Source organism: Phodopus roborovskii, unplaced genomic scaffold (assembly GCF_943737965.1).
Source record: "Phodopus roborovskii unplaced genomic scaffold, PHOROB, whole genome shotgun sequence".
Lineage (NCBI taxonomy): Eukaryota > Metazoa > Chordata > Mammalia > Rodentia > Cricetidae > Phodopus > Phodopus roborovskii.
This window is the reverse complement of record NW_026126434.1, coordinates 21,940,717-21,954,059: the sequence shown is the minus strand read 5'-3', so window position 1 is coordinate 21,954,059 and position 13,343 is coordinate 21,940,717. Positions and strand designations below refer to the sequence as shown.

The 13,343-nt window shown below is 47.7% G+C and overlaps 1 protein-coding gene across 3 annotated transcripts; it reads right to left on the bottom strand.

The window, feature by feature from the left end:
- Positions 1-303: 303 nt before the first annotated feature.
- On the bottom strand, positions 304-3,127 carry Derl3 (derlin 3). 3 transcript variants are annotated; one of them, XM_051186926.1, is made up of 7 exons: positions 2,841-3,127; positions 2,649-2,714; positions 2,490-2,563; positions 2,281-2,374; positions 1,681-1,753; positions 1,183-1,273; positions 304-1,078 (listed from the first exon to the last, which is right to left on the bottom strand). In XM_051186926.1, the coding sequence occupies exons 1-7, from the start codon at positions 2,931-2,933 to the stop codon at positions 1,006-1,008; spliced, it is 564 nt and encodes a 187-aa protein (XP_051042883.1). In that variant the 5' UTR covers positions 2,934-3,127; the 3' UTR covers positions 304-1,005. The 3 variants fall into 3 exon arrangements, with proteins under 3 accessions (XP_051042883.1, XP_051042882.1, XP_051042880.1); XM_051186925.1 differs by having other exon boundaries at positions 1,681-1,876; positions 2,649-2,711; positions 2,841-3,123; XM_051186923.1 differs by having other exon boundaries at positions 1,681-1,876; positions 2,841-3,120.
- Positions 3,128-13,343: the final 10,216 nt, after the last annotated feature.

Genomic DNA, 13,343 nt, shown 5'->3' with positions numbered 1-13,343 from the left:
CTGTGCTTTCCATAAGCTACTCATTCCCTTTGTCCTTGGTGTGTGGTATAGTATAGGATGGACATAGGACCCATTAAGGTGGCTTATGGGTCTGCACAAACCAAGCAAACTGGGCATACAGGTTATGATTAAAGATAGTGATCCCAGCACCCCAGCTACAGTCTGCTGCTGTCTCTTAGTGGGTCATTCCTAAGGAGTGGCCCGCCCCTCCCCCCCATACCCCTAGACCCTGCCTGCTGTAAACTTCTCCACTCCACACAGCAACACAGCTTTGGCTCCACCAGGTTTCACTACAAAATTGAATCAGACTCAGTAGAAAACATTTTTGTTACCATAGAAACAATAGGCAGTGGTTTGGGGAACTCCCATGCTCTTGGGCATAAGGAGTAAACCCCAGTGGGGCACATGTAGAGCATCAAGGAAAACTGGCCACATTGACATCCTCGGTTCAGAGGAGATGCGGGTAGGAAGGACTCTCAGGCCTTCAGCAAACAGAATGTCCCAGAACTTCCTCTATACACAGGGTGCTAGTAACATGGAGCTCAGGTTCTGGGCTCCCAGAGCAGTAGAGGACCAAACTTGTTCTTTGCATCTGAGCCCAGAGAAGACCATGAAGACCTGCTTTAAAGGAGGACAGAACCTAGGAGGATGGGCATTGCCCACAGGTACCGCAGCCAGGGTACCTGTAGGCTGGGCATGATCGTGGATGCTTAGGACATGTTCCGGTGCTCCTTCAAGGCACTGGCAGCATGAAAATGAGAACTGTGGGTCTGTAGTTGGTGAGTTAGAGCTCTGCTAGGCATCCGTAGGCAGTCAACCACTCTGGGCCCCATGTCCTACCACCTACAGTGAGCAGAGAGATGGTACAGAGGAGTGGAGGGTGTTGCTGGCTGAGGCACCCATCGTTGGGACCAGCCTTCTAGATGGGTTGTTTGGCTGTAGAAGGTAGAGCCCTGCCAGAAGCCTCAGGCTGACCAGGTAGGCTTACTGCTCCAAGAGCTGCAGTTAGGGCTCTGGTTGCTCTTCTGGAAGGGGCAGGTAATTGGGGTCCTCCTGAGGGTCGTCTAGTAGTAGCTTCCTGTGGGGATGGGACAATTATACTGAGCTGTGGTAAACACAAGTTCCCCCCTGGAGTAGGTAGACTACCTCCTGAGGGAGGGAAAACAGTTGTCCAATACTCACAGGAAGTTGGGGGTCAGCAGCAGTCTCTTGCCTCCAGGCTGGTTGGGAAAGACATCTTCTAGGAAGTAGTAGATGTGACCCACAACAATCCCTGAAAGAAATGCAAAGGCTGGCAGAGCCATCTGTCACAGCTCAGGATAACCCCAGGTTCCAGAGCACAAGTCCCATTATCTGCCAGCTCAGGGTAAGATCAGAACTGGCTTTGAAAGGCATAAAGGGGGGGGGGGGGGAGGGACTAGGGGCCTGAGAATACTGTGTGATTAGCAGCCAGGAAGCAGAAACTAACCATGGCCAGGCAGGACCCATGCTAATATCTGCAGGTGAACCACAGATGCAAATCCTGTGGCCAGCTGGATTGCTTGAAGGGCTTTAAGGACAGAACAGGAGTTGGGACAGGAGGAGTTTGGGATGTTTGTGGGAGAGGGGCCTGGTGCAGGGGGAAGGGATGTGTGTGTCCCAGCTGCCCTGGGGTGAGTGGGAAGGGTGGGCAAGGCTCACCTAGCAGGTCTGTGAGGACTGAGTTGCCCAGCAGCATCGAGAAGCCCATGAGGGCCCAGGGCAGGAATGGAGCCTGGAAGTTGAGTAAGCCAAAGAAGTTGACCCTCACATGAGGACTGCGCCGGCTCCACACATAGACCAGCATGGCCATGAGGGCCTGTCCCAGGAAAAAGAGGCTGCCCAGGAATCCCAGCAGCTGGGTCAGAGTCAAGGCGCTCTGGAGTGAGCCATCTGCTGCCCACAGTGCCTCTCAGACTCTTTAACCGGATTCCCTCATATCCCTGGTCTATTCCATATCAAGAAGCCCTGTCTGCGGCTTCCAGGTACCCAGTCTCCATCAACCCCTATACCTGCTCGTTTCTTTTGGCTCTTGCATTCATGTTTCAGAGTCCCTGTAATCTACCAGTCTATCCTGTTATCTCCCTGTTGTGCTCTGCAGGGACACTGAAGATCTTAGCTGGAGCATCTAGGCTACAGAGCTGCTAGGCCCTGAAAGTTTGTCCCTCCTGGCCTGGGCACTTCATGTCAGACCCCAGAGTCACGGCAGGCTAGACGGAGGTGTCCCCTGGCCCAATAATACTGAGCCTACAGGAAGGATACAGTCATAAGAACACCACCAAAGAGAAACATGAAGACGAAGTCGGCCTTGCGACCCCGGAAGGAACCCTCCTCCAGCATGCGGCAGTAGCGGAACCTGCAACACTGGTATAGGAAGTGCCACGTCGACTGGGCCTCAGTTTCCCCACTCCGAGCCCAACACACCCCCCCCCAGCCCGACCTCACCACCCCACCCCCGTGGCCCAGGATACACGAAGAGCATGTTGAAGAAGAAGCCGAATCCCAGTGGCCCAAAGAAGAGGAAGGTAGTGATGAGCCTCCAAACCTGCAAAGAGGTGGGGGTGGCGGTGAGGCCCGGGGCTGGAGGGCCAGAGCCTGGCTGACAGGTGCCAGAGCCAGGGCCACCTCACCTGGAATTTCCGGAACACCAGGTGCGGGTTGAAGTAGAGCTGGAAGGGGCTGAGGAGTTCCAGCTGCTGCAGGATGGGGAGACGTGTAAGACGCCAGAGACCGGCGACCTCCCTAACCCCCTCTGGCGGGCCAGGGTCTGTAACCATGGCGCCTCCAGGCCCGCCCGCCCGCCCTCCCGCCGTTCCGCTCACCACTGCAGCGGTGGTAAGGACGCAGGCCGCGGTGTAGGCTCGCGTCACCGTGGGCACCTGCAGGAAGCCCGCCGCCAGCCCCTGCCCGGCCATTGAAAATGCTAGGCGCGCGCGCGGTCAGCGCCGCGCTCTTAACCCGCCCAAGCCCCGCCTCACTGCCCGGTGGCCAATCAGCGTCGGGTGAGCCGAGTCTGGGACTGGAAAGCCAATGGGAAGAGGAAGCGGGAAGTCTAGGTGTATGGAGACGGCTGGCCAATGAGGAAGTCCCACGGTAGAGCACATGGCGGTTGTTGTGGCTGCTATGGAGGCGTGGGAGGTTTTGTGGCCAATCAGAAATTGTCGTTTGACAGCATCTAGAGAAGGACCAATAGCAAGAGCCCACGAGATCGCCGTGGGGGCGGCGCTATGAAAAGAGGCGCAAAGAGATCCGCAAGGGGGAGGCCCGAGATGCTGGGCCAGCCTCAGACCCTTTACAGGTTTGCTAGTGACGCCCCCTTTAGCTTCTGAGAACCCAGGCCCACTTCACCCACAGGCCCCTAAAAAGTTCCAGAGTCCAGCTAACATGTACGGGCTCCTGTGGTGATCTTTCTGGATGTGTGCTGTGGGGAGGACCCGGCCAAGGGTTCTAAGCCAGGCTGCAGCAAAAGTGCAGACTAGAAAGGGACTTGAAATTTTGGTAGAAGAGAGAAACGTCATTAATCAACCATTCATTGAGGACTTACTGTGTGTTGGATATTCTGATAAATGCTGGGAATCCTGTCGCTAAGACACTGTCCATCATGGTCCAGTCAGATCAGTACTACAGTGACCTAGTTCTGTCTAGGCAGCGCCTGTGCTCAGTAGGAGGTTATACAAACAAAGCAGTAACAAGTGCTGTCATGTCAGATTTAGATTTCCATAGCCACTATGGGAAACAGTAAAGCTAGTATTTACAGTGGAACAGTCATTGGATGTGTTGTTGTATGCCTTAATTCCGAGCACTTTAAAGGCAGAGGCAGGCAGATCTCTGTGTGTTCCAGGCCAGTCTTATCAACATAGAAAGTCCCAGGCCAGCCAGGGTTACATAGTGAAATCCTGTCTCTAAATAAATGAATGTAAAATTACGAATGGGCCTAAAACCCCATCACTAAGAAACTGGAGGCAGAATAGTGAGTTCTATGTCATGCTACCTGAGCTACATAACAAAATCCTATCTCAGAAAACCAAAATAATAATCATTTCATTTTATTTAAATAAAGCTTAAAACATAGAATTACTATGTAACCCTTAGCAAGTCTACCCAGAAGAACTTAAAGAGCTACTTTTGCCAGACATAATGTCATATGACTTTAATCCCGACACTCTGGAGGCAGAGGCAGGTTCTAGGCTTGCGCTCTTGGACTGCTTGAAGCAGACACCTCTGGCCCGTTCAATAACTCTCTACCTGGAGAGCTATTGGTAAGGGAAAGCTCTCGAAACCCCAAGTCCTAGGGACATAGGGACAAAAGCAGTGCTGGCCACCCTTAAATTCCTGGGTTCATACTAGGCCCCCCCACCTTCCTCCCAAATAGATGAAATAATAGATGTTCACCACACGACCACTTATTCTGGGGCCCTGTGAAGAAACGGAGGTGATGGCAATGTCCCCACTCCCTGAAGTCCCTCCTGTGTATTAGAGGGCTTCCCTTTCTCAGTGTTTGAGTGTACAGGACCTACCCCTTCCAACATGGTAAGTGAGCCTCCACCAGAGCCCTAACTAGCCCCACCCACAAGTAGCTAGATCCCTTGTTGGCCCTTCTAACCCACAAAGTATTTTTAGTACCAAATTCTGAAACTGCACAACAGCTGCACACAAGACCAGAGTGAAAAGGCAGCATACAGTCCAAGTAAGCTGGGTTGAGACCTGGGCCTCAACAAGCGTTGGTGGTGCACATCTTTAATCCCAGCACTCAGGAGGCAGAGACAGGCAGATCTCTGAGTTCGAGGCCAGGCTGGTCTATAGAGCCAGTTAGGCCTCAGGGCCAGTTACATTACATGGCCAGGTCCCTCTGGGCTTGGTTGGTGGATCCAGACTTGCCAGGAATGTGTGAGCCTCTGGGTAATATAGGTAGGAGGAGGAATAGCCTATGCAAAAACCCTGTGCTGGCTAGCTTTATGTCAGCTAGAGACATCTGGGAAGAATCTTAATTTAGAAAGTGCCTCCATAAGGATTCCTGAACAGGTAGGTGATCCTGGTGATGCAGTCTAGGGGTCTTAATTGGGTTTATTTTCTCTACCAGCTAAAGAATTAAAAGGATGGCCTGGAGAGATGGCTCAGCCATTAAGAGCAGTGACTGCTCTTCCAGAGGACCCACCCAGGTTCAATTCCCAACATTTACATGACAGCTAACTAACAACTGTCTATAATTCCAAGATCTGACACCCTCACACAGACATACATGCAGGCAAAACACCAAGGCACATAAAATAAAAATAAATGAATCATTTAAAAAAGAGAGAATTTTAAAGGCAGGAGAGATCTTGTACATAAAAGGTAGCAGCAGAGAAATCTCAAACAGTGCACAAAGAATCAACAGTTCAACAAAGGTGTTTGTTAGAGGTGAGGAAACACATGCAACAGACAGAGAAAAATGAAAGACTGGGCTTAGATAGACTCCTGGTAGGCAGACAGATAGGGACAGGGGCTGTGGCCAGGTAATAAAGGTTGTAAACTTCCAAGAGGGTGGACTTCCTCCTCACCCTCCTGACTTGAGACAGAAGCCTGGCAGCTTGAAACAAAGATTTTGTAGGCCTTTCTCTCCCACCAGAAAACCCTGTGCTGATGGACTTGCCTAACAAGGCCAAGGGTGGATCAGGACATGCCACACAAAAGTATGTGTGGCCAGTCAACCACCCTCATGGAAAAGACATGGAAATCCCATGGGTAGCCTCCAGAACCTGATCCACACCCATAACAGGAGTCTAAGTGTCTCTCTTTAGGATTAACTCAGTAAGCATTAACTGAGTGCACTACTGATTGAGGCAGAGGCCACAAAAGACCAGAGGCGTCAGGTTGAACTGGTGGCTGTTTAGCCTACATAGTGAGCCTTATAATATAGGGGTTCCTGCTGCTGTAGAAATAACATCAGGGAAAGGAGAAGGAGGGCTCTCTGTCCTGAGAACCCTAAAAGGGTCCCAGGTCTCAGCACCAGATGTAAGAAAAATGAGGCAGACAGAGATGCAGACAGACTGGATCTCAACAGGCTAAAACTGCTTTATTGGAACATTGAGGGGCCTTAGTCTTTCTGTAGGATAAAGACTGAACACTTGGAGGGGCTGGGGACAGATAGATATAGATAGTTATATATTAGATATAGTTATAGATAAATATATAGTTATAGAGATAATGATAGATATATAGATTAGATACATAGATAATTATAGATATAGATAGAATAGATATCTAGAGATATAAATATATGAATATAGTTATAATGTAGATAGATATAGATATATATGTGGGAGTTTGACTGGAAACAGGGTGGGTTTTCCACACCCAGGCATATTATTTCCATGTGTGGAGCAGATCCATCAGGCCGGTACTAAGCTATTCTTTATGGCTAGTGGCTATTGCCTGCTACTGCCTGACTCAGTGGGCTATTACCCCACAAGAAGAACTTATCTAATATTGTTAGATCAAACACAGAGATGTGCTAAAGATAGCTCAAGATAACTTGGCTGCCGATCTGCAATACCCCAGATCTCCACTATCATAATTGGTCAGCTATGTAGACTCTGACACAGGTGCAGCTCCAGAACAGGAAGTGATGGAAAGATGCTCGGGAGAAGACATGCCCAAGCATAGGTACAGGCTTCAGCATCTTAGCTGCAGTCATGTATAAATTTCAATGGCTCTCAAGCCACATTCCAAACAATTGCTAGGAAACTCCTTTTCTCTCTTTCTCTCCCTTTTTTCCCAGTTGAGATGATGGGATGATTGTCGGCTGTGTAGTGATTGTGAGGCCAGTCGGGGTTGAGACTATCTAAAGCAAAACAGAAATGCCACAAAGGTTGCTCAATGGGTTAAGACAGGTCTTTTACTGTGTATGGGTTTCCAATGAGATACTTAAAAAGATTGTGGGTGAGGAAGGCCTATACATCAGTGAATCGCGAGGTTGCTGCTATTTAACATCCTCATTTGAAACAGCTCTATATAAAAGTGATATTGTGGGAGCTGGAGAGATAGCTCAGTTATTAAGAGCCCTTGTCTGCTCTTCCAGAGGTCCTTGAGTTCAATTCCCAGCAACCACATGGTGGCTCATAACCATCTGCAATTGGATCAGATCCCTCCTTCTGTTGTGCATCAAGACAGAGCACTCATATACATAAAATAAATGAATAGATATTTTTAAAAAAGTAATAGTGTTTCTTATGACAGTGACCACTCTCGTAGCAAACATTAATTATTCGACAATTGTTGACTATCAGCTGTGAAAAGCTTTTGTCAGATTCCAGCCTAAAGGGCTCCTTTCCTTCCAATGTCCCTTTAACTTTTCCTATCTTTCTATCCTGCCTCAATCACACACAAGTGACAGAACTGGCCATTTCCCTATTCTCCTCCTCTTCTTGGGGAGTCTGATGAGAGAAGTTACTCACTCAGGAATGTAGGCTTGAGGACTTCAGACAGACAATGTTGTAACTGCCATCCCAAGTCCCTGTACCCCACCCCTCCCTCCAATTGTAAACTCGGTTGTAGTTTTAGAACAGCCCACAGTGGATATTGAAACAAACAGTATCAGTTCAGGACCCTCAAGACCAAGTTACTCAACACAAAGATTCATTTGCCCCAGAGGGACAGAGGGCAGGGAATAAGAGACAAAGACAAGAGATAGAGGACAAGGGAGAAGGGGAAGGGGACAAGGGAAAGGGATAGGGGCATTTGTCCCAAAGGACAAAGGAGTGCCTCTGGATAGAGAGAAGATAGACACAGCCCAGAGGCACATGGTGGTTTAAAAAGGAAGCCCCGAGTTAGAATGAGGTGTTTAGTTTTAATTGGGCACATTAATCAGGTGAGACAAAGGAGGCTTCTGATTGCTGAACTTCAACACTTTAATAGCTGGGCCTTGGTAGTCAGTCTCAGGAGGAGGAAGTGGCCAAATAAGGGGATGGACCTTGGTGGCTAGCTTTAGGAATGTAATCTATTGGTTTTTAGCAAGGCAGAGAGAATGGGAGAGAAGGGCAAGGCCTGCCAAAGCCACATGCTCGAATGGGCTAGTGTCCCTTCAGACATCCCCCATCCCTTTTTGACATTCTTGTTTTGAGAGGCTCTGTGTACCTCTGGCTAACTGGAACTCACTATATAGTTCAGGCTAGGCTGGAACTCACAGAGATCCACCTGCTTCTACCCTCCAAGTGCTGGGATTAAAGACGTGCACCACCACAGCCAGGCCACATTTCTTCTCCTAATTATGCTGGTTTCAAATCTTTCTGCAATCAGCCCGATTGCTTTGTCTGCAAATATCAAAGAACAGCCAGGAGGGTCTCTCAACCTTAGGGTTGAGTTTATTTTCTTTTTCTTTCTTTTTTTTTTTTTTCCTTAAGCTATTAACTTGAAAATAAGATTCAGTTTGAGTGAACACTTGCCAGGCCCAGGGATGAGAGGAAGTTTGACTTTGGGTTCAGAGGTGCCCCAGGCTTTGGCCATGGCTGTCTCCATTCTGGATTAAGCTAACAACTGTTAACATCCATGGATTGAGTCTGTCTGAGAAGAGTGTGGCATGAGGGGGGCTAGGTGTTGACAGAAGGCTTGGTATTGACACACATAGGGACCTGAGGGCATAACATCTGTACAGTGTTAGTGTTCAGGTATCTGTACTGGCCTGTTCTTGGGGTTCTGACAAGACACACCCTCAGCTGCAGTCACTAAAGACACTTCCTGTGCACACTCACTAAGTTCCTTTTTAAAGAGGCCCTGCCCACCTCCCATTTTTCTCTTTCTCTGCCTGTCTTTGTTTCTCCTTCCCCTCTCTTCTCTCTTCTGCTGCTCCTGTCCCAAGAGGCCGGTCTCCCTTTTCCTCCCCCCCCTTTTCCCATTTACTTTCCCCCAATAAAGAAACCCTCTACCCAAGCAAGCTCTGCCGCATAGCATCTTTCTCTTGTGGGCTGCTTTTTTTTTTTTTTAAAATCACAACACATGGGGCCAGTCAACTCTTACAACATCCCTATTTTCCAGGTGAGCAGAGGTCAGACTAGAAAGAGCTTTGATGAGAGCTGTAGGAACCCCACTGGTAGTGCCACAGCCAGCCCTGTGGCTGGCCTGCTAGGCTTAAAGGTAGCTCCCCACCTGCTTGGTTAACAGGATCTTGGCCTTGAGTGGGGGGAAACAGAAGGCTGAAGTGGGAAGGGCCCCAGCACCCTGAGCCCCCGAAGCCACAGACTGCTATTCTGCACCTCCTCCATGCCAGCCAGGTCAGACTACAAAGATGGAGCAGACTGTGAGGAGTGAGGAGGTGGTGAGGCTGGAGCTGCACTGGGGATAATATACTGAGCATACGAACTCTCCCATGCCCACAGTTCCTCAAGGCTAATTGGCCAGAACTTGGTGATTATGGGAATTTGAACAGCTGTACATCTAGAGGCAAGGCTATCCTGGGCTTTTTTTTTTAATTTTTAAAACAATCTTACTTTACATACCGATCCCCGTTCCTTCTTCCTCCCTCGTCCTTGTGCTCCCCCCACCTCCCCCCCTCCATCCACTCCTCAGAGAGGGTGAGGCCGCCCATGGGGAATCATCAAAGTCTCACATTTGAGGTAGGCCCTCCCCCCCCCATATCTAGCTGAGTAAGGTGTCCCTCCATAGGGAATGGGCTCAAAAAACCAGTTCATGCACTCTTTTATCCTGGGCTATCTTTCTTTCCTTTACTAGCCTTCCATTGCTTACCTCTGTGGCTAGCCTAGCTCTTATCAGGTAAACCCTTCAGAATGACTTTTGTCAAACCGCTAACTTCCATAGACCTGACTTCCTGATACCCCAGTCATGTTGCATGAACCTTTCCAGGGAGATGTGAACAAATGTCTATTCCTCCCAGATAGGCACCAATGGCAGACCCAAATTAGATCCTATCAGAGTCCCATTTGGGCAAACCAATGAGTTCATTTGACTTACAGAGCATGGAGGAAGGGCTTCTGACTAGTGTATAGTGACCCCACAGCATCCAGACCACTGGAGAGTCTCACCTCAGTATGAGTGACAACTTCTCCACAGCTGCAGAGATGGAGACCCCTTCAGAAAACCTTCCATGTCCTATGTATGATATCACCTCCCAAGACTGCACACAGCTGGGGCAAAATTACATACAGCTGGGATGAGAGACATAGAAGTGGCCAGAATCTCAGCTGAGGTCTAATGACCCTCCCCAACTTCTCCTTTGATGGAATGTTCACAGGCTCTGTCTTGAGGGTCTTTTGCAAGTAATCTTGCTGCTCTCTTACACTTGGGAGGATAGCGTTAGAGAATGCCTGCGTATCTGCCTCCCCCAGAAACACATTTAATGACTGTCTTGACTCTGTTCTCCCACTACAAATGTTCAGAAAACAGTGGGGGCTTCTCCTCCTATTACTTTTTTGGTGTTTTATTGTTTTGTTTTGTTTTGTTTGTTTGAAACGGGGTTTCTCTGTGTAGTCCTGGCTGCCCTGGAACTCAGATTCACCAACCACTCCCCCACCTCCTGAGTGCTAGGATTAAAGGCATGTGACACCACCTCCTGGCCACATATGGAACAGATTCTTGTTAGAACATACTTCGTGAAAACTGAATCTGTGTTCCAAAGCATGGTCATTTATAGTTGACTTAGAATAATCCCTCACTCCCTTTGGGGTGAGAGCTATGCTTTGACAACTTTGGTGCTAAATATGGGACCTAAGAACATCCATTTTCAAGAGAGGAATCATCCAAATCTGTGCCATGCATCAGTATAGGCCTTTGTGCCCGACTGACCATTTTGCTTCTCAGTTTGGCAAACTTTCTGGAGCCTGAATCTCCACTTTGGTCTGGCTCCCAGCTGCTGGTCTGTGTGGAGCTGTTGTTAGCTATTCCCTCACTAAGGACCATAGTTTGTGAACTGTTATTTCAGAGCGTTCCTGTCAGAGTGGTTGTTGAGTGGGAGTCTTTGTTAGTATTTGCACATATCCAGTGCCTGTGCCGTGGTGCACATGTAAGAAGACAACTTTCTAGAATCAGTCCTGTCCTTCCATTAGCCATTCTGGAGATCAAACCCAGGCTTGCATGGCAACACACTGAGCAATCTCAACAGCCTATTAATCAATTGATTATTATTATTATTATTATTATTATTATTATTATTATTATTATTTGTGTGTATGTGTGTGTGTAAACACATGCTATAACTTTTGGTTGTGGTCAAAGGACAACTTTTTGGAATTGGTTATTTCCTTCCTCCTTTGTGTGGGAACTGGCTTGCTCAGCAAATGTCTTTACCCTCTTTTGAAACAGGGTCTCACAGTGTAGCCCTGCCTGTAAGTCACTATGAAGATCAGGTATTCCTTGAACTTATGACAACTTTCTTGCCTCTGCCTTCCAGGTGCTGGGATTGTTGGCATGTACCACCATGCCAGCTCAACTTAGGGTGTTTCTGTTTTAGATTCAAACTCCTAGGGCTGAAAGTAACAGAACTTCTTCCTACAAGGGAAGAATTAATGGGGTACAACTAACTATATTATTATGTTGCTATCAATATTAGTAATGTTAAATATATCAAATTCATAGATATACTGGCCAATTTATTATAACAGCATATATTTGCTCTCACAGCATAGTTGGGTTTCCAGGCTGGATATGGCATTTGGATAAGACTGGCTCCGGTTTTCTGACCAGTGGAGGCAGTGTAGGCATGTGTTTAACTTCAACCTTTTTTCTACACAAAAGGCAGAGCCACCCACATGTGGGTAGTTGAGGATTAGAAACCAAAGAGCAGAAGTGAGTGCCAGGCTGCTAGAAAGACTTTGACTTCAACATCCCTATCAGTTAATGTTACTGAGGCTGAACCTTGCATGTCTCAGTGAGAGGTTGGAGAAAAAGGACTTGCACACATCAGACCCCCTGACACTGTGGGCTGGGTTCCCAGTGCCCAAGAAGCATCTCAGGGAGAACCAAGGAAAGCAGCTATCCCTGTAGCAGTGATGGACACAGGGAATGTGACAAGTGTTCATGCCTGCCCCTCCGGAGCTTTTCTTTCACTTTGTGTGTGTGTGTGTGTGTGTGTGTGTGTGTGTGTGCTCTTATAATAGTGCAGTTCCTACAATAATGTAAGAGTGTACGATGTTGCTGTTTCTCCTTCGTTTTCACAACCTCCTCTTCAAGTTTCTCTTTGACTGTTTTTGTGAACCAAGGTCTCATATAGTCTATACTGACCTTGAACTCTTGTGCTCACTCTCCGCTGCTCAGGTTTATAGGTGTGTGACACCATGCCTGCCTTCCAACTTTAATACCCCTTTAAATAACATTTATTTCTGCATATGGCAGCATGAGGATTTTCCCCAGGCCCATACTTTCCCTCTAGTCCAGCAGGAGGTTATTCTATCATACACCAAGATTTATTTCTTCTGTTTGCTTGACTGCTAACATCTAAATTGTTTCTAGTTTTCTTATGTCACAAACAATGCTACATTTGTGAAGAGTTTTTGAACATAGGACTTACAGTTTCTCGAAGGCAAACCAAAGACCTGCTGAGGTTGTTGTTTGCCAGAGCTATTTGCCAACACCCAAACTTCTGTCTTGTGTTGCTGTGCCAATTTATGTTTCCATGGTCAGGAGAAGAGCAGTAATTTCAGCCAGTTACTACTGTTGACACAAAACCACAGTCCTCATGTCACGGGGAACTTGAGGTAGTTTATTATGCAGCCAAATCTGAGTTATACAGTCTGGGAACAAAGATTTAGGTTTGTACTAATACCATGTTAAACTATGGACATGGTTACAGGAAACTTTATTAGTTGCAGAACAAAGAAACAATAAATCAAAGCACTTACTGTGGTGGAGGCTGGAGGTCGGTTTGTAGCAAAGTGGAACAGTTCTGATAGTAGCTGGTGACAGTCTAAGGTTTTGGACTGTTGAAAGCTAGTGGTCTGCCAAGATGTTGGGTCAAACATGGGGTAGACAATGAAGGCTTTCAGAGGGTCTAAAAGAGGCCAAGATAATTTGGCTCTGGGTTTGCAAGGTTTTAACTCCATAATCTCCAAGTTCAGTCATTTGGCCTCATAGAATCTTTAACACTAGTGCGCTCACCCCCTTTTCTTCTGGGGGCTCCAGGTCATATCCCCAACACTTGGCATTGTCAAAATGAGAATGTTCCTTTAATGAGGTGGAAACTGTTGAGGGCTCAATGGTGGCTGCACTGTTGTGAATTTAACTTGCAGGTCCCATTTGCCAATATATGCAAGTCTCGTTTGTGTGGCTGCAATGTAATTGTGTATATTTTGGCACATGGAGAGGCCTAGCAGTATGGTGCAGCTCCCCTGATGCCATGC

Excerpts from the sequence above, each read along its gene's own strand:
- Derl3 (XM_051186923.1), bottom strand. The coding sequence starts at position 2,933 with ATGGCCGGGCAGGGGCTGGCGGCGGGCTTCCTGCAGGTGCCCACGGTG. Across the intron at positions 1,877-2,280 it reads TTGGTGGTGTTCTTATGACT|CTGCTGGGATTCCTGGGCAG; the intron begins GTATCCTTCCTG and ends ACTCTGACCCAG. Across the intron at positions 1,079-1,182 it reads CTGCTGACCCCCAACTTCCT|GAAGCTACTACTAGACGACC; the intron begins GTGAGTATTGGA and ends CCATCCCCACAG.